Below are 23,877 nucleotides of genomic sequence, written 5' to 3'. Positions count from 1 at the left end.
TTATCCATTGAGCTCTTCTTAGTCCCCAAGATAATGAATTTTTTTTTTTACAATAGCATATTTCTCATCAAGGAATCTCAGTGTCACTTTTCAAAGCCCTCAGCACTCTGAATTTTGTGTCAAGGCAAAATCGAAGTGGCTGAACCTCCCAAATACAGAGGATAACCCCAGACAGCCAGAAAGGCAGACATTGGCAGATTTAGCTTTAGTTTTGCGTTTTAGTTGTAAGTATCTCACACAGATCAGAGAACAGAATATTTAAAATGCCTTAATCCACTCCATTCTCATTTTTCATTTTATTTAAAAATAAAACCTTCAGTGTTGGCTATAATCTTCTGACTGGCCGCATCATTATTCAAGGCTGTGGACGTTTTTGTGCGGCAGCTCAGCATGTCGGCCCTAAGGCACAGTGATTGGAATGGATGCTTGCATAAGCCTAGGTTTCCAGGGAACCTGACTTGAGAACTCTTTTTTCTCTCTTGGAGCCATTGTCATTTAATTAAATAATCTTACCTCCTAGGAAATGAGAGCAGATTAAGCTATAGGTATAGACCAAGGTTTAAATGTCTTTGGGTCATCTCTCGGGATCTAAAGAAAAAAGAAATCAAAGATCAAAACTTAACATGTATACTGTAATGCATATCTGACTTCAATTTTGGCTAGAGAAATCACATCAAATCACTTAGAAAAACAAACAACAAACAAACAAACAAACAAACAAAAACAAGGTCTCAATACATTGCCTGTGGCTGGCCCAGAACTCTCTCTAGAGACCAGGCTGGCCTGAAACCCATAGAGAAAGATGCACTCTGTCTTTCGAGTGCTGGGCATATGCCTGGTCATATCCAACCTTAAGGTTGTAAGACTTCTCATAAGAGAAGGCAGGACTTTTCTGGTTCCTGGAGAACTGGACCCTGACATTCTTTTCAAATGATAACTTTCATTAGTACATGACAAGAGGAAATGACTGGGTTAAGGTGTTCTTTCCCACCTCTGTCTGCAGCATTAACTAAAGATGCATGGTGTGTGTTTGTGCTAGTTAAACCCCAAGCTCTCTGTACTATCCTGGGCTACAAGTTTCCTGAATTTGACTCCTTTATCTTCCTCGTGGTCTAGATGTCTTTGCTGAGAATTTGTCCTTTTAGCTTTGGCTTCAGGGCCTCACTGTACTGGCTGGTTTTGTGTGTCGACATAAGCTGGAGTTAGCACAGAGAAAGGAGCTTCCCTTGAGGAAATGCCTCCATGAGATGTAGCTGTAAGACATTTTCTCTATTAGTGGTCAAGGGTGGGAGGGCCCACTGTGGGAGGTGCCATCCCCAGGCTGGTAGTCCTGGGTTTTATAAGACAGCAGGCTGAGCAAGCCAGTAGCATCCCTCCATGGCCTCTGCATCAGCTCCTATTCCTGACCTGCGTGAGTTCCAGTCCTGACTTCCTTTGGTGATGAACAGCAATGTGGAAGTGTAAGCTGAATAAACCCTTTCCTCCCCAGCTTGCTTCTTGGTCATGATGTTTGTACCGGAATAGAAACCCTGACTAAGACAACCACAAACACATTACCTCTGCTGTGCTCATGTTTTTTGTTTGAAGGTTGACTTTTATGTCCGTTTAAAATTATTTTCATCTTTTTTGATACCTTGAATCAAACCCAGAACCTTATGTAGCCTCAGCATTCACTCTAGCTCTGAACTACAACCCCATCCCTACAAAGGGGCTAAAAGTCTGATTTTATCCCAATAATGGAAAGTTGTAAAGATTTCCACAAGCATTTTATTTTCCTATTCACATAAAAATGTATATATTCATGTGGGAATGTAGCTCAGACGGAGAGTGTGTGGTTCTTTGGCTTCAATATTATAACTATAAACAAAACAATTTAAAAAAAGAGATAAAAGAAAATTCGCTAACCAGGCACATCTCTTTTATCCCAACCCTGGGGGAGCGAGTGGGTAAAGGTAGGTGGATTCCCCTGAGCTCTAGGACATCCAGTGCTACCTAGTGATACTCTGTCTCAAAACAAACAAACAAACAAAACAAAAACAATTACAGCAAAACAATGAAAGAAAAAGGGAGATTCGCTGCAATCCTACCTTTCAGGACGTTTCTAAGCTCTAATGTTTTCCTCAATTCCCACTGGAATATAGATGATGAACCTGACTTCCCTTCTCAAAGGCCTTTCTTGTTGTCTCTAGTCTGTGAAGCCAGCTTATTACCCTGCCTGGGCTGGGCTAGCACTGGACAAAGGTCCTGGCCTAGTCTGAAGTAGTCACTTCTGGTAAAGGATAGGATTATTTAGTCTTTCAAAACTCAATTCCTGGCTGGATGCTGGGTGCGGTGGCACAGCTGGTGATCCAACACTTGGGAGGCTGAAGCAAGAAGATCATCACAAGTTCAAAGCCAGCCTCCTCTACAAAATGAGACCTTGTCTGAAAAAGCCCAAACCAGGCACTGGCAAGATGGCTTAGTGGATAAAGATACTTGCTGCCAAACCTAATAACCTGAGTTTGGTTCCCGAGGCACACGGTAGAAGGACAGTTCCTGAACGTTGTCTTGTGTGTTGTTTGTGAGTTCCACTCACACCCGTGAATTAATATGTAACTAAAAAATTTTTTAAAACTCAAATCACACCAAGTTAAAAAAAAAAACTTGCTTCCTATTTTCTCCACCAAATCTGGGCCTCTTGGGTACCTTTATGTTCTAGGATGGAGAGCGATGTCCAGTCAGCCTTCCCCTTGTCTGGAGTCTTTCCTAGTCCCGCTTCCTAGGCTAACACTGCTTTTTCTTAGTCTTGGACTTAAATTGCCCTACACTGAGGATGGACAAGGTCCTAGAGGTAGCACCAAAGTATCACCACATGGTAGAGGATGCATGTGGTTAGAAATCACTCAAACAGAATGTGTGAGACCCGGGAGGTGCCTGGGGCACAGTTGATGCTGCTTGGCGCATTTCTTAGAGTGCTTACAGTGCGTGGATCATGGACATTGGTGTTACACGGCTGTCAGAGATTCACTGAAATCCACACAGTTCAGTTGTCGCTCTGGATTACCTCAGTTGACCTTTGGGAAGGTTTTTCTGTAGTGTAGCTCTTTGCCCTGTCATAACCTTATTAGGGTTTTGAGTCTTGTTTTTCTTCCACTGTTTAAAGTTGACTAGAAGACAACTGGGTGGTGGTGGCCCATGACTTTAATCCCAGTACGCAGGAGGCAGAGGCAGGTGGCTGAGTTGGAGGCCATCCTAGTATAGAGAGTAAGTTCTAGTACAGCCAGGGCTACACAGAGAAACTCTGTCTTGAAAAAACAAAAACCAACCAAACAACCAAACAAGCAAACGGAGAGGAAAAGAATCGTATGTTGAAGCTAAGCTGGTTGGTTTGGCTTCTTGCATTGCAGTTGGGTGTCTGAACTCCATAGCTGAATGGAGCTCCTCAGTCAGGCCTTGGTTTTAATGAGGGCTTCTCAGCAGAACCAGCTGAAGTTGACTGTCTCTTCTCAAAGAGAAGAGTACAGGAACAGTAGCGTCGCTTCAGACCTCACAGAGGAGGAGTATGGGTCGCCTTAGTCTCCTGTCACTGGTGATCACTTTAAGCTGGATTTGAAAAGTCTGTTAGTATTTCACAACAAGGAGAGCCACAGTTGTGGCATTCTATAGTTTTATAGTTTTACACTGTGTTTCTTGCCTTTGGGAAAAACATACCTAGTACCAGCTACCATATGCACAGACTGCCTGATGAGTTGGTTGGTCCTTCACGTTCCTTATGTGGTACCAGCCATTATCGTTCTCTTGTGTTACTTTGGCATGGGATTTTTTTTTTTTTGCACTTTTTGGCTGCAGTATTGGTGGTAGAATATACTGGGATGGGTAATCTGAACTTACTTGCTTATGACCAGACCCCAGCCACCTTCTTCTTTGCTTCTACTCTCTGCCTGTAAGATGTAGTTATGCACATTTGTCATCTGCAGGCCTGTTTTGTCCTTTTTATACTGTTGGATACTTAAAATAGAACTTTTACTCTAGGGTACTGAATACATTTAGTCTAAAAAATACCACCTACACTGATCCTTGCTGGTAACTGTCCTTTGTTTTTGCCCAGTGCCAGCCTCTACCCTTCTGGTCTTTACTCTGAGATTTGGTTGGCTCTTGAAACCTATGGTCAAAGCCACACATTGACTAGAGAGGTCAAGGCCATTTTCACTTGTAATTGAAGTCTACTTCTTAGATAATATCTGGGGTTGATCTGTCTGGATTAGCGGTCGGTCCAGGATCATTGATGGTTGCCATCAATCGAATTCATGAAAATTGTAACCTAGGTTTCTGTTTACCCTCGTTGTGCAGTAAATATGGACTCAGCCATTCTGGGCTATCTAAACCCTACATATTCCAAAAAAGGTTTGGTCTTGAAGTTCTTGGACTGAACTCCTAAGTCTTTAGTATATTCCACCTGGATATCTTGGGAGCAAGGTCAGGTATGAGAGTAATTCCTTGCCTATGTCACTGACTCCTAACAAAAATGTATGCTCAGGGCTGGTGAAATGGCTTAGGAAGTAAAGGATGACCACTACAAGTTTGCACATACATACGTAAACATGAAAAAACACCTGGGCAGGCAGGTGAACCAGGAGAATCTGCTAGACAATGAAATCTGAAGGGCTGTGTGCAAAGGATGCAAAATTAGCATATGAGAAAAGCCAATTAGCCCAGAGGAAGGCTGGACCCCCACATAGACTCAGGCTGGACTAAATCTAACAAATTGTGCAGTACAGGGGCATTTCAGGGTATACACCTGCTAAAACTCCAAGCTCTAGGTGGAGAGTTAACATGCCAGCGAGACATGTAATGTATATGTAAGTTGTATATAGAATTACATTAGCAGAGTCTGTGCCTTTAGAAGTGTGTCCTTGGGCTGGAGAGATGGCTCAGCGGTTAAGAGCACTGACTGCTCTTCCAGAGGTCCTGAGTTCAATTCCCAGCAACCACATGGTGGCTCACAGCCATCTGTAATGAGATCTGATGCCCTCTTCTGGTATGTCCGAAGATAGTGACAGTGTCATATACATTAAATAAATCTTTAAAAAAAAAAAAAAGAAGTGTGTCCTTAATATATTCCTGTGGCAAAATAGGGCGATTAAACATATATCACATTCCAGGAGACAGGAACATTTTCAGGACCTTCCATCCAGAGTTACTAATACTCCTTGACATTACTCAAGTGTACTCAGCCCATTTGTGTCTTCTGCTTTTGAGAGAACAAAATGACAATCAACCATACTGTCAACTTTCACAGTCTAAACAAATGCATAGCTGTCATCTTAAATATGTGCTCTTGGAACAGTGCATGTGCACCCCATCCTGAACACAGCAGATACTGAAGTCAAAAGCAGTCTTCTAAAATGAATAGCCACCACGTGTTGAACACCACACTTATAGGCATTGGTTGATAAACAAGGATAATTGTTATCTGGTCAGTTAGGGTCATTTGGAGTCAATGACTTCATCTCTAGTAAAACTCTGCTGAAGATTTCTGTAAAGTGTCCCTCATTCCTTTCCCTGTGTGATGCTTTCTGTGCCCTTCAGTAAAAGAGAGAATGAAGCCCTTTGTCAGAGACAGACACCCAGACACACAGACCTTTACTTGCTGAGCCCTCTCACCACCTCTCAAGTGACTTTTCCAAATGAATAGCTTTATTTCAGACAAATGCTGCTACTGATATAAGCTGTTGGGGGTAAAAAAAAAAATCAGCAGACCACCGGAAGACAGGTTGGTTTTCTGAATTAGGATAGCCACCCAACCAGGAGAGCACAGTTCGGTGAGATGGGGCCAGCTTGAACTAAATGAGAAACTCTGGACCACACCATATGTTCTTCAGATATGTTCCTCAGGGCAGGGCACTTTCCTTTTTTCTCTGAGACAGGGTCTTATGTAGCCCTGCCTTGCCTCAAATTCATTATGGCTAAGTATGGCCATAACCTTCTGATCCTCTTGCCAGCAGGGGAGTGTCAAATTAAAAAAGTATAAACATTCAGAAATGGTATTAGAGTGTTGGACGAAGTTCATATGTAGAGCATACACCAAGCCTTCGTGAAAACCTGCTTCTCATTGCTGGCACTCCAAAAACACAACACACTATCTCCACCACGTCCACCAAAGCAATGCTAGAGAAGACCGGCTCTGTAGTACAATGACTGCTGGGTCAAGTGTCACCAGTTACTGCAGGGATAAATCCAGTCCTTCCTCCTGGGCTTCCATGTTTAAAGCAGAACCAGTTTTACAAGCTATGTGCCAAACCTCCTCCAAGACGGCATAAGGGCTGAGAGAATAATGTGGGGAAGAATGAGTTTGTCTCAGGAGAGTAGGTATGCATACATGCACATACACGTGTCTCAGGAGAGTAGGTATGCATACATGCACATACACGTGTCTCAGGAGAGTAGGTTCAGTACTTGGGGGGAGACTATAGCCTGAGAAGTCAGTACAGCCATACAGCCTGTTCCTGTCTTCTGGCTCCAAGAATCCATGTGACTGAGGCATGTTTGTGCTGGGCCAAGGCCCTGCCAATTATCTGTGGCTGTGATTGTAGCAGACTACACCGGGGCTGCGTGTTTCTACGTGATGCAGTACACGCACCCCAGGAAATGGAACACAGACTAGTACCAACCCTCTAGTGCAGGGAAACCTGAGCTGGGTGTAGGATGAGGTCCAGCATACCTCATACTGAGTGGCTAGTACAGGTAGACGGGACGTTGTGCAGGGCATTATCTTCTCACCTCTTCTCCTCTGCCGTCTAGGAGGAAGGGGCCCCTTTAATGGAGCAGGAGACCCCTTAAATGTTACTAAGGGTCACTGAGTTTGGGCATCCTGAGAAAAAAGCAGGCAGAGAACATGAGATATGGGGATGGCAAGAGAGGAATGGGAGTCAGTGACTGGAGATACCCTTAGGGTTTGTAGGTGAAAGGCAAGCCTCCAAAAGCTGGGTCAGTCACACAGTAGCAGGGCTTGTCTAGGGCGGGGCTTGTCTGGGGCGGGGCTGGCTGTTTGGAATGTAGACTTTCCCTGAGTGGTGGGGTGGTTGGGAGTCTCCTCCGTGACTCAGCACTGACAAAGCTGCTATTCAAAATGTGCTATGAACTAAAAACCCATTTGCAAACTTGTTTCTGGGCAGAGCTCTTCCAGTTTAACCTCCTGGAAATGGAAACAATTTGATAACTGGTTTACTTATATTTCTACTCGTTTATCCCATAGAGCTCATGTTTTCTTTCTTTTTTTCCTTCTTCCTGGTGCTGGGGATTGAATATAGGGCCTTCTGAGGCCAGGCTAGCACACCCCACATCCAGAGCCCTCACAGAGCATGGTTCTGGACCACACCCAACATTCAGAGCTCTCAGACAGATCCAGGTTTGTTCCTGTGTTCATTCTTCCTTTCTTATTTCCTCTCTCACTTCCTTTTTTTTTTTTTGGACAGGGAGCTATGTTGGAACTCTATCTGTAAACCAGGCTAGCCTTAAACTCATAGAGATCCACATGCTTCTGCCTGCCAAGTGTTGAAATAAAGGCATGTACCACCTTGTCTGGCTTGTTTTTTAATCTATCACCAGGTACCCCAAGGTAACATTTTTTCCCCCTCTAACTTATAAGGATGTGAAATCTTTCTTGTCTTAAAATTGTAACAATTTTTCTTTTTCAAATCTTGTTTTAGGGCTAATGTGATGTCCAAAATTAACCTGTAAGCTCCACCTACACAAGAATCAGGTAGCTTCCTGGAATGCTGGGAGTTGTAGTTGGTGGAAAATAACACCTCATGGGAAAGTACGGTGGCCTATATGTGTCTGGGTTCATTGCAGCTGGGAAATTCCAGGGAATGGCCCAGACCAAAGTCCATCTCTGGGTTAGTTTGGTCAGTTTTTAATATTTAATAAAGTTTGCTTTAAATTTGGCTGAAAATAGTAGAATTGGTTTTCTTTGGTTAATCTCAGTAATAACACTGATTAAACACTGGTTTAGCAGGTCTATCCCTGGAACCTATGTAAGGAGAGAATAAACTTCTAAAAGTTGTCCTCTGATTGCTACACAGTCTTCATGGCATGACTGTACAAACAGACTCTCTCTCTCTCTCTCTCTCTCTCTCTCTCTCTCTCTCTCTCTCTCATAGAGAGAGGGAGAAGAAAAAGTTAGTTTAAAAATCTCATTTTAAAACTTTTAAAAAAGTGTTTTTTAGAATCTTGATTTGAAACTTTATTATGTCTTTTTTTTTTTTTTTTTTTTTTTTTGGTTCTTTTTTTCGGAGCTGGGGACCGAATCCAGGGCTTTGCACTTCCTAGGCAAGCACTCTACCACTGAGCTAAATCCCCAAACCCGTGTCTCTTTTTAAAAATATGTTTAAGGGATTTTTTTTTCTGATGGAATTGTAAATAATTAAATGAAACACATTTTTCTCCTCCATCACCAAAAAGAAAATGAGTGAGTGCTTTCATTTGTGTTGAGGCCATCAGACTGGGTCAGGGCAGAAACATCAGCACTGCTACACCAGAGATTAATTGCAAGAAAGGACCAACCCAAACACTCAAACAAGCAGAGCTCTGTACAGGGCCGATGAGAAGGCTCGCCTGGTGAGCAAAGACACTTGCAACTAAGCCTTCCCATCCCAGTTCCTTCTGTGGGACCCACAGAGTGAAAGGAGAACTGCCTCAAGCCAGTTATCCTCTGACCACCATAGCTCAAACACACACACACACACACACACACACACACACACACACACACACACACACACACACAAATAATAGACGAGTGTCAAACCAAACACAACATACGTAACCTTGAAAAACAAAACTATAATGAAGGCTTACTCAATGGGATTTTCATTTTGTTTTGATAACAAAATGTCCTAAATTTGGTTGGTCGTGATGATACATGCTTTTAATCCCAGCAGAGGCAGGCAGAGCTCTATGAGTTCAAGGTCAGCCTGGTCTACAGAGTGAGTTCCAGGACAGCCAGGACTACAGAGAAATTCTGTCTTTAAAAACAAAAAACAAAAAACAAAAAACAAAAAAATCTTAAGTTTCTTGATAATTTACCCATGAAAATGGATACGTGGCTTTTAGTTGTAAGTTCTGTAAGTTTCTGTTTGTTCTGGACTCAGGAGGTCAACTTGGTTTAATGTGGAAATATTTACCACCCTCGTAGGAGAGGCCTGTTTTGAAGGTCATTAACAGTTATGGGTGTTTAGGGAAAATTTTAATTCTAGTGTTTATGGAGCGACTCATATTTACCCAGTATTTTTACGTGCATTATTTCCTTACTTCCAAGGGAAAAGTACTGAGTGTTTTACCATCATTTCTTTTTAAGAAAAACATCCAGGTAAGTTGTTATTTCTCTAATGGCAAGGAAGAGGTTGCCAAGTGAGGAGGTCTGGAACTTTCCTAGGCTTGTGTTCTAGCGCACGGACCTTTCCTAGTCATTTCTCACTTCCTTAGTCATTAGAACAAGTTGTATGTTTTTTATTTCAGAACTCAAGGGTTAAATACAAGTCTGCTACTATTTATGTTCTGTGTGCATGTGAGTGCAGGTGCCCACAAAGTCCGGGAGAAAGTGGTTGTGAGTAGTTTGATAGGGTCCTCAGGAATACAAACAAGTGTTCCTAACCTCTTCTTTCCTTCTATCGCCCCTCTCATCTGTCTGTCTGTCTGTCTGTATCCCTCCCTCTCGTTCTCCCTCTCCCTCTAATTCATTCTCTCGCTCTCGCTCTCGCTCTCGCTCTCTTTCTGCAGGGTCTTGTTCTGTAGCTCTGGCTAGCCCAGAATTCACTAGGTAAACTATAATCCTCCTGTCTGTGCCTTCTGAGTGAAAAAAAAAAAAAAAAAAGAAGTACTTATTTTAGCCATGGTTACTGCATTTTGGATAATTGTGAATCATTATATATCCTCTTGACTTTTTTTTCCCCAAGACAGGGTTCCTCTGTGTACTTCTGTTTGTCCTGGAACTCACTCTGTAGACCAAGGTGGTCTTGAACTTGGAGATCTACCTGCCTCTGCCTCCTGAATGCAGAAATTAAAGGTGAGCATCACCACTGCCTGGCTATCCCCTTGACTTTTATTTTTCTTTCTCTCTGGGCTTGGGATCAAACCCAAGACATTGTATATGGTATTGAACTACAGCCCCAGCTTTAGATCAACATATACTTCAACTGAAAGACATTGCGGTCAACAGCTCAGTAAGGTGGCTGTCAGGTCTCAGAAACCCTGGATGAATGGCTGAGGTACTTATTTACATATCAAAGCTGACACCCGCCGCTCTCTGGGCACTACTAGTACTCGTGGCTCCTCCCAGGTCTACTCACCCGCCCCCTACCCTAAACCCCTCCCTCCTGGGAGCTGGGCTTCCTCTTTCCTTCCTCCTGCTTGGCCCCTGTATAACACGGCCAGTTTGCCTATACCATTACTTGGCATCGTGGCCTGGGTTGCCTTGGTACTGCGGTGACTCCTCTCTTGCTCTCCCTCCCCCTCTCCTCTCATGTTCAGGTTTAATCTGCTGGCCATGGTTGGCTTGGACTCTTCCCTCCGCCTGCTTTCTCTATACTAGAAATGTTCTTGGGGTTGGGGATTTAGCTCAGCGGTAGAGCGCTTGCCTAGGAAGCGCAAGGCCCTGGGTTCGGTCCCCAGCTCCGGAAAAAAAAAAAAAAAAAAAAAAAAGAAATGTTGTTCTCCTTTTATTTCATATTTTAATTCAGTGGCACAGGCCCTGTAATCCCAGTACTTGGGAGGTGGGGGCAGGAGGATCAGTAATTCAAAGTTATCTTGGACTACATAGCAGATGTAAGGTCAGTTTGGGCTATGTAAGACTGTAGCCTGCATGTAATAGGCTTTCTTACAGGATGCTGCGTAAACTGTTCCCAGAGACCTGCAGTTTACATCCCTGAGAGGAGTGCCTCTCCCTCCTGTCCCGCCCTCCAGTGTATGTCGTGCCTCCTGCCCACTCTTCAGCAACACATTAGTTCCCTCCAGGGCCTTATGCAAACAGCTTCATCCCCCTATTAAACCTGAATTCTGAGTATACCTGGTGATGGTGAAGAGAAATACTCTCTGAGCTTTGCATTGTTTCTCTGTCCCTGCTTGAACTCTGAGCTACTTGGAGTAAAAGCTTTACAGGATGTCAGTAAAGTATCTGGGGCAGCAAATCCATCCATCCATCCATCCATCCATCCATCCACATACATACACACAGCCACCCCATGTACATAAATTCCATACATACACATACATCATACATGTGTTTGTATATATCTATATCTATATCTCTCTATATACACACATACGCATCAGACACACATATGTGTTTATATATATCATATACATACATCATATACACACATATATATGTTTGTATACACACGTCTCATACAATTTGGGTTTTTTTTGTTTTTTTTTTTTTGTTTTTTTTTTCTTTTTTCTTTTGTTTGGAGCTGGGGACCAAACCCAGGGCGTTGCGTTTGCTAGGCAAGCGCTCTACCACTGAGCTAAATCCCCAACCCCAATTTGTTTTTTAAAACAGGGTCTCACTGTGTAGCCCAGGCTGGCCTCAAAATATGATCCTTCTGCTTCAGCTTCCTAAGGGCTTTTGCTAGCCTTATACCCACCCACTTTGGGTTAAGGCTAGGACAGGTTCCATTCTCTACCCACAGGAGCATTCTTGAGTAGAAAAGTCTCAGAATGTACTGATTGATGCTTGCTAGTCAATGGATTTAAAGGTCAATATGCTTAGCCAATAAGTTTGAACTGTAACCTTGCTGAGGTAACCTGTGCCCCTAAAAAGTATAAAAACTGCTTGTAATAGCCATTTGGGGTTGCCTTCTAGTCACTTTCCTTGAGGGACTGATTGAGGGTCGACCCTGATGCGCTGGAAAATAAGCCTCTTGCTTTTGTATCGATCTGTGCCTTGGTGTCTAACTTGGGGGCATTTTGAAGTAAGTACCACTGACCGAGGGTCAGGGTTGTATGTACCCACGGCTGTTTTTCATTGGATAGAGGAATATTAACATTTTTTGAAGATTATTTTGTGTGTTTCTGGCCTTCTGTAAAACACTGTCAAAGTCCTCTTTGCTCTCCTTGGGACACTTCGATCGAGGCTGGCTTTGAGTTATTTCCTCTTTGCTAATAATCAGCTTACACTAATCTTTTTTTTTCCTCCATCTTTATTAAATTGGGTATTTCTTATTTACATTTCAATTGTTATTCCCTTTCCCAGTTTCCCTCTAACCCCTCCCACTCCCCTTCTATATGGGTGTTCCCCTCCCCACCCTCCCCCCCATTACCACCCTCCCCCCAACAATCACGTTCACTGGGGGTTCAGTCTTGGCAGGACCAAGGGCTTCCCCTTCCACTGGTGCCCTTACTAGGCTATTCATTGAGGTTGGAGCCCAGGGTCAGTCCATGTATAGTATTTGGAGCTTACACTAATCTTAAAAGGGTAGAGTGGTTTGAATAAGAATGGCCCCCCAGGGGCTCAGATATTTAATGCTCAGTCATCAGGGAGTGGCACTATTTAGAGGGATTAGAGGGTGTGGCCCTGCTGGAGGAAGTGTGTCACTAGGGGTGGGCTTTGGGCTTTCAGAAGTGTAGTTAATGCCCTATTGCTGTGAAGAGACACCATGACCAAGGCAACTATTAGGGTTGGGCGTCACAACATGAGGAACTGTATTAAAAGGTACATTAGGAAGTTTGCAAACAACTGGTTTAGCCCACTGATCAGAGAGCCCAGTGAGGGAACTTTATTTAAAGTAATAATAACAGTAAATAATAATAAACACACACATGCAGACAACGAACATAGTCATAGTTATTTCTAGTTGAAAGGATCATGGTTGATTTCAACTTCCACCTTACTCTTTCTAAGGTGGACATGTGATTGATTGATTTGGCAGTCTTCATCATGCAGAACCTGGCTATTCTGTAATCTACTATGTAGACCAGGCTGGCTCTTTTCCCAAGTGGACATGTGTTAAATTTATTTATTTATTATTTATTTGTTTGTTTGTTTGACAGTGTCTCACCATGTAGACCTGGTTATTCTGTAATCCACTATGTAGACCAGGCTGGCTCTTTTCCCAAGTGGACATGTGTTAAATTTATTATTTATTTATTATTTATTTGTTTGTTTGACAGTGTCTCACCATGTAGACCTGGCTATTCTGTAATCCACTATGTAGACCAGGCTGGCCTAGAACCCACAAACCTATTTCTCCCTCCCAAGTGTTCCATCAAGCATAGCATGTGTGTCTTTTTTTTTTTTTTTTTTTTTTTTCGGAGCTGGGGACCGAACCCAGGGCCTTGCGTTTGCGAGGCAAGCGCTCTACCACTGAGCTAAATCCCCAACCCCCATGTGTGTCTTTTATAAAGACAAAATGTTAAGACACTATTAAAATGGGGCTCACAATATCAAATACAGGTCCTACAATGAAGCGATATCTAGGAACAGTTGATGAGTATTTTAGAAACTTTGAGACTGCTCTCATATTGACAAGAGTATGTGAATCGTGGGCATTTACATAATCACTAGGCAACTGGTGTCCACCAGGGCATATTGATAAGGTCTCAGCAAGGAATCGTCAGACTTGGAGGAAAATGCCGCCTCACCCCATGTGCCTCAGAGCCCAGCAGCCTGTCTGAACCATGACTAAGAGAGAAGTGATTCACTCCTTCCCACTGTATACGAAGGCTCTGCCAACGGCCGGTTTGAATCTGTGGAAATGCAGGAGCCCGGCTGTGAGAAGGCTGAGGAGGAGCCTCGGGCGGGCGAGCAGGGAAAATTCCGAGAAGCCCTTTATTATGTGAGTTTGGTTTCCTTACTCCGCTTTCATTCCAGAGCAGGATGCTTTGAAAACTGGGAGCGAGAGCACTGTTTTGAAGGTCACATGCGCTTAAACTTCCGAGTAAGAGACAAGGTGCTCTCACAGTGGCCATGCGATGAGCAAGGCCAGGACAGTGCCAAGCAGGAGCCCTGAGTTGCAAGCGTCTGCTCCTTGCCCCGGTCCATGGAGGAGGCACCGGTCGGAGGCAGATGACTGTCTTCAATGCTGTGTTCAGCAGAGTGAGATAAATGTCTGTTTGTTTGTTTGTTTTTTTTTTTTCAGAGCTGGGGACCGAACCCAGGGCCTTGCGCTTCCTAGGCAAGCGCTCTACCACTGAGCTAAATCCCCAACCCTGAGATAAATGTCTGAACCACTGCTGGGCAATTCTGCCTCAGCCTTCCAGCTGCCACGATTGCAAGCATTTGCTACCACACCCGACTTTGCTGATTTGCTGCTATCGCTTTATAGCTTGATAAACTAGACACAGGCTAGGTCACCGACTGACACAGAAGCCAAGGGAGCAGGAAGTAGAAATGAACAGAGTAGCTCCCTACCATGTCGGTGAACCGGTCTGCACAGGCCATCCGCACCCGCTCTGGGGTTGCTGGGCTCTTCACTGTGAAGTCCTCGGCTATGTCTCTTTGTCTCCGTGCCGCAGCCACCGCATCAGCAATGGCGAAAAATACGGATGACCCTAGGAACATCCCGGACTCCCCGAGGCCCTGCAGGAAAACACATTAATACATTTGTCTATTTTATTGTGTTTTGTTTTTTTTGTTTGTTTGTTTGTTTTTTGAGACAGGGTCTCACTTTGTGGCTCTGGCTGCTCTGAAATTCACTATGTAGACCAGGCTGAACTCACAGAGATTACATGCTTCTTCAACACATCTGTTTTAAAAGCTTCTATAGTAGACAACAAGCTATTTTGGGACAGGTCATCTCGTTCAGTGTTGTAGCCTTTTTTTTTTTTTTTGGTCTTTTTTTCGGAGCTGGGGACCGAACCCAGGGCCTTGTGCTTCCTAGGCAAGCGCTCTACCACTGAGCTAAATCCCCAGCCCCCAGTGTTGTAGACTTAATCCCTGGCATTCAGCCCTATAAATGGCTTCTGAAATTTGAACTTTCTGCATCTTCAATTCTGTCTGGGTTAAGTATTTGTTCTATGGGAAAGGGATGCATGTGTGCAAAGGTGTCCATGTGTTTCTGTGGGGTAAGAGAAGGGCACCCTGATTAGAACAGTCAATGGTTTGAACTTGTCAACTTTATAAGCAGAGGGGGAAATAATCCCTCGTTATGACTCTGGGGCTAAGGGAAGCAGGGTACTTGTCTGAGCTTGCTTTTCATTGCTGGAGTGAAACAACACAATCAAACGCCATTTGGGAAGAGTTCATTTGGCTCACAGATCCTGATCATGAAGAGAAGCCAGGGCAGGAGCTCAAAGCAGGAACTAACACAGAGGCTGTGAGGAAACGCTGCTTACTGACTTTGCTCTCAATGGCGTGATCATCCTGGCTTGCCCAGGGATAGGAATGATCATAGTGGCTCTCCCACATCAGTGCTGAATCAAGAAAATGTCCCATAAACTTGCCTACCAGCCAGTCTGATAGAAGCATTTTCTCAGCTAAGTTCCTCTTCCCAGAGGACCCTGGCTTGTGTTAGCTGACAGCTCACTAACTAGTACAATACTGTAGGAGCGGAAGAGTTGGACGGTGACAAACCTTCACGTGTAGGCAATGGGCAGGGAATGCAAGTGAGGTGTGGGCAGGTGAAGAGGAGGAACGGGGATGTGGAGAGACAGAGACCCCCTCCGTGATGTCTGATGGGTCAGCCATTCTTTGCTTCTGGCTAATTGTTACCTTCTGTGAACTCACCCAAAATGACCAGATCCTTCCCCCTTCTCAGAAGAGGTTCTGTATTTGTGGCTTTTGTTTTGTTTCTGGTGGTGGTGGGGATTGAACCAGGGCTGTGTGCACACTAAGCAAGCGTTCTCCCCTGACCTTTACCCCCAATCTTTGCTTTCATTTTTTGGTTTCCGAGACAAGGTATTACTGTGGGACCCAGACAGTGAAGTGCGCTGTGGAGTTGACCAGGCTAGGTTTGAATATCTAAATGTTTTCCTGCTTTTACCTTCTGAGTAGGACCATAGGCACTCGCTCATCACCATGTCCTTCTTAGTCCTTATGTGTCCTCCAGAGAGATCTCGCTTTATAGCCTAGGCTGGCATTGAGTTCATGATCCTTCTAACTATTAATTGTTGGGATTACTGGATGCCCACCATGCCGGACACCCTGCCTGGGTACTCTCTACCTGAAGCTGTTCTCCATAGGCTCTGGGCTGCCTCTGGCCTTTTCCCCCCTCAGATGGCTTCTAGTCCATCAAGAGTCTGAAAGCCCTATTGGTGCCCCTTCTTTTGAATCTGTGATGGTCTTGACAACCCAAGTCTAGAGGCGATACCTAGGCTGAAGAGGAATTCAGTTTGGAAGTGATAAAATTCCTGCAGATATATTTTTCTTGTCCCAGAAAATCAATTTATTCCCAAATGAAAAAAAAAAAAGTAAGACAGACAGACAGACAGACAGACAGACAGACAGGACTGTTTCTAGGAGAGGTTTATTGTAGAGAAAAGGGAGCAAAGGCAGAAGCAGGGACATTTGCGAGTCTGGAGTGAACATGACCAGAGCCAGGCCAGTGAGAAGGGAGAGGGGAGGGCCAGGAGACCAAGAGGCCATGGAGGTACAGCATAGGCCAAAAGAGGCTGGTAACCAAAGGACTGTAGGATATAGGAAGGGCAGCTGGGGGAAGGGCAGCCCAGGCCCTGGGCTGGAGAGGTTTGAGGTCGGAGTAGAGTATGCCAGTCATATCTTGTAACAGGTAGGGACTGAGGAATGCTGGGGGAACTTGCTGGCCAGGTCTACTTTGGTTTGTTAAATGTCATTTATCCAGGTTTGAGATGTAACAACTCCTACATAGTTTCCTCAAAGATTTTTTTAAAAATCTTTTTTTTTACAGTTCAGTCTTTATCCCCCTCCCGTTCCACCCTCTGACTGTTCCATACCCCATACCTCCTCCCCCATCCCCGCTCCAAGAGGATGTCCCCCAGACCCCGCTCCTTTGGGCCTCAAGACTCTTGAGGGTTAAGTGCATCTTCTCTCACTGAGTTCCCCGAAGACTTTTAGGGAAGACTTTATACCACACCTTGGTGAGGTCTCCGTCTGGGGTTTGTCATGATCTGCATAAAGCAAGGCAAACAAGGTTGACCTTCATTTTAATTTGCTGTTCCTCTCCTTCAGTCATTATTAAAGGTTGACCAGAGTCTTTGCTTCCCGGCACTATTGACATTTGAAGTCACACGATTCTTTACTGTGGGAGCTGTCTTGCTTGCTGAAAGCTATTTAGCCACACCTCTGCCCGCCCAGGACTACTGTAAAATCCTTTAAATTCTTTCAGCCAGAAATACGTCTTGATATTATCAGTTTCGTGTGTGTGTGTGTGTGTGTGTGTGTGTGTGTGTGTGTGTGTGTGTGTGTGTTATTCTCTCAAGAAGTCCATTTTTCGTTTCGCCTTGTGGCTTTCTCTGGCGGTACTTCCTGGGCTGCTGCAGTGTAAATGGGCTGGTTCATGTGCTTACCTTTGACGAGTAGATGGTGAGCGGAGTCTGAGATGATGGCAGCAAGGACACATTAAACTGCTCCGGGACATCAGTGACAGTTGGGATTTTGTACTTGTCCGGGCTCCGAGAGTACAGGACGCCCTCTGGAGAGTAGTGCAGCTCCTCTGTGGTATAAAGGCCCATTCCTTGAATAAACGCACCTTCGATCTGAAGGGGGACAATTTTAAGCCATGTGAGAAGGTCTTTATTTACCTTGCAACCACATTTAGGAAGGGATTTCCAGCACCTACCTGCCCAACGTCGATGGCTGGATTCAGGCTGCAACAGGCATCCATGACAATGTCGGTTCTCATTTTCTGAGACAGATAAAATTACTTCTTTATAAAAACTTGAAATAAAATACTATTTTAAGATGTGGAGATTATAGCTCAGTGTTAGAGTGTTTGTCTAGTATGCATAAGGCCCTAGGCTTGATTCCCCAGTAACATACACACACACACACACACACACACACACACACACACACACACACACACACACATAAATAAATGAATAAATAAATAAGTGGCCATTGCTGCCACAGTTGGTGACCTTGAGTTCAAACCCTGAGCCTATATGTTAGACCTGAATTACAGAAGTTGTCTAACCTCCACATGTGTACTAGGGGTGTACATGTTCCCTGCCCTTCAATCTCCTCAATGAAGAAGTGGATTGCAAAGAGGTTTTTGCTATCCCAGAACTACTGCCCCAAACCTTATCGGTTTTAGAGCTGGGAGGATCTCTGACAAACTTCCCATGGAGTGCCAGACCTGGCAACAACCTGGAAGCACTTCAGTGTTTATTGTTTTGACTCCTGCTAAGTTACTCCAAAGTCCAGGGCATGCTGGCCTGTGTGAGCGAGTCACCTGGTAAATAATTGAGCCTGCCTGTCCACTCAATTCTTAACCTGGCCTCATGGCTCAGTAGAATTCATGAGCATGTCACAAAGTGGCCTTATTGCCATTTTGCTGAAAGAATTATCCAGGACATGTCTAAGTTTAGGGGCTTGCAAGACTTTAGAAGGGGTGAGGGGGAAGTGTTGAGGCCAACTCTGATCCTCAGACTTTGAAGATCTGCTTCCTTCTCTGAGAGACCATGAAATGATTCAGATGATACAGTCCTTTGTGTGTGTGTGTGTGTGTGTGTGTGTGTGTGTGTGTGTGAGAGAGAGAGAGAGAGAGAGAGACAGACAGACAGACAGACAGACAGACAGACACAGACACAGACACAGACACAGACACAGACACAGACACAGACACACAGAGAGAGCTCCCATTGGTTACTGGGAGCCTCAGAAAGCTCCTAAGTGTCTCTGGGTTATTTCAGGAATACCTCGGGGCTATCTCAGGAATACCTCTGGGCTATCTCAGGAATACCTCTGAACTTTCTTTGTCAACCATTCGTCAGCATTTATTCTGGTCACATCCTTTTCTGTTTAGACTTAATAACTGGGCTCCTCCTTTCTAGTCTTTGGATTGGAAATCCCTCCCTTCCACCGTCCCTCCCTCTCTCCTTTCCTCTCTCTCCTGTCCTTTTTTCCTTACTTCACTCTAACAGGTTCTCATGTAACTCAGGCTGGCCCAGAGCCTAGCTGTAAATGGCCTTTTCAAATCCTCTGCCTTGCACCTTTCAAGGGCTGGGGTTATAGTCACAGACCACCACACCCAGTTTTATGCAGTTCCGGAGCTCAGTATGCAACTCACAGCTTCTGTCATGATGGGAAAATAGGCTATCAATGGACTATATACCCACCCTCCTCTTTGTAAACTGTGAAGTGGAGTCTTGCTGTGTAGCCCAGACTGGTTTTGAACTTGTGGTTCTCCAGCCTCAGCTGCTCAAATGCCGGAATTACAGGTGTTTCCCACCATGTGCTAGTTCTCTTCTGACTCAAATCCTGGTCTCTCAGGCCCTTCTTTCCCAATCTGAGTAGGAGACTGGAGTCACCTCAGCCCTCCCTGGTGTACATTCACCTTGACATTTGGCGTGGTTTGTGCTGTGGAATTGCACAGGACGAAGAGATGGCAACACGGTAGATGCAAACCTTTGCTCACCAGCTGGACATCCCAACAACAGTGCCTCACAGAACTGAGCATCCAGGGCCAGCCATTTGGTGTCTCTGAATAAACTATCTTCAGGGATCAACATTATACGGAAATTTCTGAACCTTTACTTATACATATAAACTGGAAGGCACAGAAAAGACCAGACTTTAACACCACTAATTCTGGACAATCCCTGTGTTTGTATCTTTAGGGATTTACTTTAAAGTCCTCAGATAGAGTTGACAGATAAGTATGTCCCAAGACTTGCATGGGATGTGTTTATGCTGGAAACGTGTTTGTTGTTTACTTGAAATTCAAGTTTAATTAGCCAGCCTATGTTTTTATTTGCTAAAATTGGCAACACACCTGTCAGTGTGGAGGGTCCTATGGCTAGCTGATCACCAAAACCAGCTTCCCACTGAGGCAAAGCCTTGGGAAAGCAGAGGCACTGGCCTGTGGGCCTTGAGGGGAGCCTGAAGCAGGCCCAGGTTGACAACCCTAGGGCTGCTGCACAAGTATGTTATCTATGGGTGTCTCAGTGTGAAAAACACCAGAAAACAGAGTCTAAAATAAGACATGAACCACGTGATCACGTGAGATGTCCTCTTAAAAGTGACCTCAAATAAAAACGGAGCCACAGATGAAGCAGGACGCCTCGGCAGGTAAAGGTGTTTGTTGTTAGTCCTGACAGCCTGGGTTTGATATCTGGGGCCTGTGAGGTGGAAGGAGTGAGTCTTCTCACACAAGTTGTCTTCTGATCTCCACATGTGACGTATAGCATGCCCCACCCTCAGGGAAAATAAATGTAAAAACGTGTTGACATAATATTAATGTAGCCTAAAGAGAAAAACAGAACAAAACAAAACAGAACAGGAGGACATTTCTCTCCAGACATTCTTCATTCACGGTGTCTTTAAACAATCTTATTAATGGGCTGGGGGCTATTGCTTGGTTGGTAGAGTGCATGCCTAGCATATAGGAGGCTGTGGGTGTGATCGGAGCGCCCGGACACACTGGACATGGCTACACATGCTTACAAGCCGAGCATTTGAGAGGTGGAACCAGGAGGATCAGAGGTTCAGGGTTACCGTTGACTACACAGTAAGTTCAAGGGCAGCTTGGGCTACCCGAGACCTTGTCTCGAAACGTATTTTTTTTTTTTTATAATATTGATGTGGAAGAGAAGTTAAGTAACAATAAGTAAATAGGAGTATTTTGATATGTTGTGGCCATTATAATTTTCCTAATGAAACAATTTACTATACTTGGTTATATTTTATTCTATTTGCTATTTCTGTTGTCGTTGTCTCCAGAATGGTATCAGGAGTAAAATCCACGGGTTCATCATTTATGGGTAAGCTGCTGACATGGCCTGGATATGCGCCCTGTCTTCAGTAGGTGACTTCCTGATGATCAGTAGCAGGCACACCATTCTTTTCTGACCCCCCCCCCCCCATCCCTTTGGTCATCCATACTGCCCTTGGAATAAGGACTGTGGGTGAGCATCGGCTGAGCTGAATGATGTCACCTGGACAACCTGTTTCCTTCTCCTTGAGGAATAAAATCTGATTCTGGGTAAAACTTTGGGAAGTGACTCTGTCGTCCGAAATGAAGTGATTACTTGAACACATTAATTACACTCAGCTGGTCACAGCCATTCCCCTTCGACTGCTATGTCATTATTACTTAATGTGACGAGTCCAAGAGAAGGCTGGATCTCTTGAAATCCCCTTGGGGTGGAAATTGTCTTTTGTGTATTCTGTACTGGCGCTGGGCCACTTTCTGACAGTGCCTGTGGATTGCTGATCTCACTTGCCCAGGGCAGTGTTGACCCACCTTGTGAGCACCTGTCAGGCAGTCGATTTCAACCTCAGAACACGCAGCTCCATAGACATAGTATGGGAATGGGTCTCCCTCTCCCTTCTCCCAGTCCATGAAGGCCTTGTAGCCCCTGAGGAAATAAAGTCCTTTAGATGCAGGGGTCGGGGGTGAAAGGGGGAAGAGGTGGCACAGAAAACACAACATTTGTGCATTTAAAATATTACCACGGGGTTGGGGATTTAGCTCAGTGGTAGAGCGCTTGCCTAGGAAGCGCAAGGCCCTGGGTTCGGTCCCCAGCTCCGAAAAAGAGAACCAAAAAAAAAAAAAAAAAATTACCACAATTTTACGATAGCATTTTAGCTCCCTGATGCTCATTTCAACCAGATTGTTTGTTTTGTTTTTGTTTTTGTTTTTAAAGCTCATTCAAGCTGTTCCCTCAGTGGTTATGTGCTGCTGTGCTAAAGAGGACGAGTGTTTCCTTCTGTGCCTGCCTGTGTAGTTTGGTGGTTTATTTGGCTAAACTGTAACAGTGGTGCAATAGCCTTCTTGAATTTGATAGTCACCTCTCTTTGCTTTCTGTATTTAATGAACATGAATTTATTCCCCCATCAATCAACACTACATATATATATATATATATATATATATATATATATATATATATAGACAAGTGACTTTTGCCCCATGCCCCAAAACCTGCTTCAAAGGAGAAAGGTTTTATAATAAAGGAAGGGAGATTAGTAAAGTTGAGTAGCAAGTTAGTTCTGGTGATGATATCTATTCACTACTTACAATGAAGAACAGTAAGGGCTGAGGGTGTAGGTCAGTGACAGAGTGCTTGCCTACCATGTACAAGGTTCTAGGTTTAATCCCCAGCCCCAGAATAAACAAACAAATAAATGTAAACAACAGCAGAGAAACCAGAGTGTCTTTAATCCTGTTTGAGTTGTTAATTGTTTGACATTTCTCTAACTATACCACTCAAAGGTTTATGTCAATTTATACAATTTGGGGCCTAGAATAGACTCCCATAATTGTATAATATAATCTTAGTTATCAATGAGGACTGACACCCAAAGCAACTGGACTACCTCATATTTTCTTACCTAAGACAAGTATTGTTTGAGTTTTACCTGAAGTATCCGGTGGCTGAAAGACTGATCCTTTGTTCAAAGGCTGCTTCTATCTGTGGAATAGGCACATTTAAGAGAGATTAAATAGATATACCACTTGCTAGGTAAAAATAAGCACACTGTATATATAAAATCTGATCCCGATCCCTTGTGCAGAAGCCTTGCTGACACTGCTCATCATAGCAAGGGAACTGCTTATACAAGCAAAATAATTCTTCAATCATTTAAAAAAACAGGTAATTGTGCTGGGCAGAGGTGGCACACGCTTTTAATTCCAGCTCTTGGGAGGCAGAACCAGGAGTTCAAGGCCATCCTGGTCTGTAAAGTGAGTTCCAGGACAGCCAGGGCCACCCAGAGAAACCCTGACTTTTTTTTTTTTTTAAAAAGGAAAAAAGAAAGCTAAGAACAAAAGAAAAGGTATTTGGGGTTAATTTTTTTTTTTTTTTGGAGCTGGGGACCGAACCCAGGGCCTTGCGCTTCCTAGGTAAGCGCTCTACCACTGAGCTAAATCCCCAGCCCCAATTTTTAAGTGTTAATAATAGAAGGTGTGTAAGTGTGTGATAATAATTTCATGAAAAAGTGTAGAATCTGTGAGGTCATTTCCTTCGAGATGTCTTCAGTTCTCTTCCCACTCTGTCTCTTCCCTCCTCTTTCCTCCTTAAGCTGAGTTGGAGGCTTCTGGATGTCCTGCACACACCCTTCCTCTTCCCAACGACTTCCCTTCTCTGTGTGTGCTGTGCACACAGACCTGGAACACATCCTGGTGTAGCCCTCTCAACCCTAACAGAGCGGGAGAACTTTCCAGAGGTGTGGATGGAGACTTGGGGGAACTGTCTGATGTGGGAGCTGCTCAGCGCTGGTCTGGATGCAGTCTCACAGAAACCAAGAGGAGCGCTCACCCAGTCTCTCCATGTCCCTTCCGGGTTTTTCTTAATGACGGGCTCAAGACGTTTGAGAAGGATCTGACAGGCATTCTAGCAGAAATCAACAAGAAAGCCTTGTGGTTAGGACTTGTGGCCAAGGATCGTCAGCGACCACAGGTTAGCAAGTGCTTCCTTGCTCCTTATATTTTGGGAACAAAAGATAGCACACAGCTGGGCCCTTGAGGTTAGCATCAACTGGGACTTGCTCTCCCCATCTTGCTTCACTTCTTATGAAAATAAACCAGACCTCTGCTCTCAGATCCTCTTTGATAGATCGTCCGGCTTTACCTCCCTCTTTTCTTTAACTACATCTTTGAACTTTACTTTGTGCTTTCCAGTTATTAAAATAAATGGAATAAACATTGTATTTTCATTCAAATGTGTGCTTGTTACACCAACTTTGGGTCTAAGACATTCAACTCTGCCCATCCCTCCATCCGCCCATCTGTCTCTCGTGAAACCACTATTTAAAGGCCT

At 44.3% G+C, this 23,877-nt stretch overlaps 1 protein-coding gene and 1 long non-coding RNA gene across 6 annotated transcripts in view; one reads left to right on the top strand and one right to left on the bottom strand.

Moving 5' to 3' along the window:
• The window catches only part of Aox2 (aldehyde oxidase 2), an 89,404-nt gene that overhangs the window by 3,177 nt on the left and 62,350 nt on the right, over nt 1-23,877 (bottom strand). For 2 of the 3 annotated variants that reach the window (XM_063267188.1, NM_001008522.2), the window contains 7 exons: nt 23,377-23,451; nt 22,478-22,530; nt 21,360-21,474; nt 17,733-17,798; nt 17,461-17,649; nt 14,390-14,557; nt 514-588 (listed from right to left, as the gene is read on the bottom strand). In XM_063267188.1, the coding sequence (XP_063123258.1) occupies nt 535-588; nt 14,390-14,557; nt 17,461-17,649; nt 17,733-17,798; nt 21,360-21,474; nt 22,478-22,530; nt 23,377-23,451 (720 nt within the window). In that variant the 3' untranslated portion in view covers nt 514-534. Of the gene's footprint in view, nt 1-513; nt 589-12,717; nt 14,558-17,460; nt 17,650-17,732; nt 17,799-21,359; nt 21,475-22,477; nt 22,531-23,376; nt 23,452-23,877 lie in introns of those variants that run through there. The other variant, XM_063267190.1, reaches the window with a different exon arrangement.
• LOC103690538 (uncharacterized) overlaps nt 13,680-23,877 on the top strand; it is an 89,542-nt gene continuing 79,344 nt past the window's right edge. For 2 of the 3 annotated variants that reach the window (XR_010054998.1, XR_594409.4), the window contains exon 1: nt 13,680-13,814. This is a non-coding gene — a long non-coding RNA (uncharacterized LOC103690538). The remainder of the gene's footprint in view (nt 13,815-23,877) is intronic. The other variant, XR_010054999.1, reaches the window with a different exon arrangement.

The sequence above is a fragment of the Rattus norvegicus genome, chromosome 9 (genome assembly GCF_036323735.1).
Source record: "Rattus norvegicus strain BN/NHsdMcwi chromosome 9, GRCr8, whole genome shotgun sequence".
In the NCBI taxonomy this organism is placed as follows: domain Eukaryota; kingdom Metazoa; phylum Chordata; class Mammalia; order Rodentia; family Muridae; genus Rattus; species Rattus norvegicus.
The sequence above is the reverse complement of the archived record's forward strand: the minus strand, read 5'-3'. Positions and strand labels throughout refer to the sequence as shown.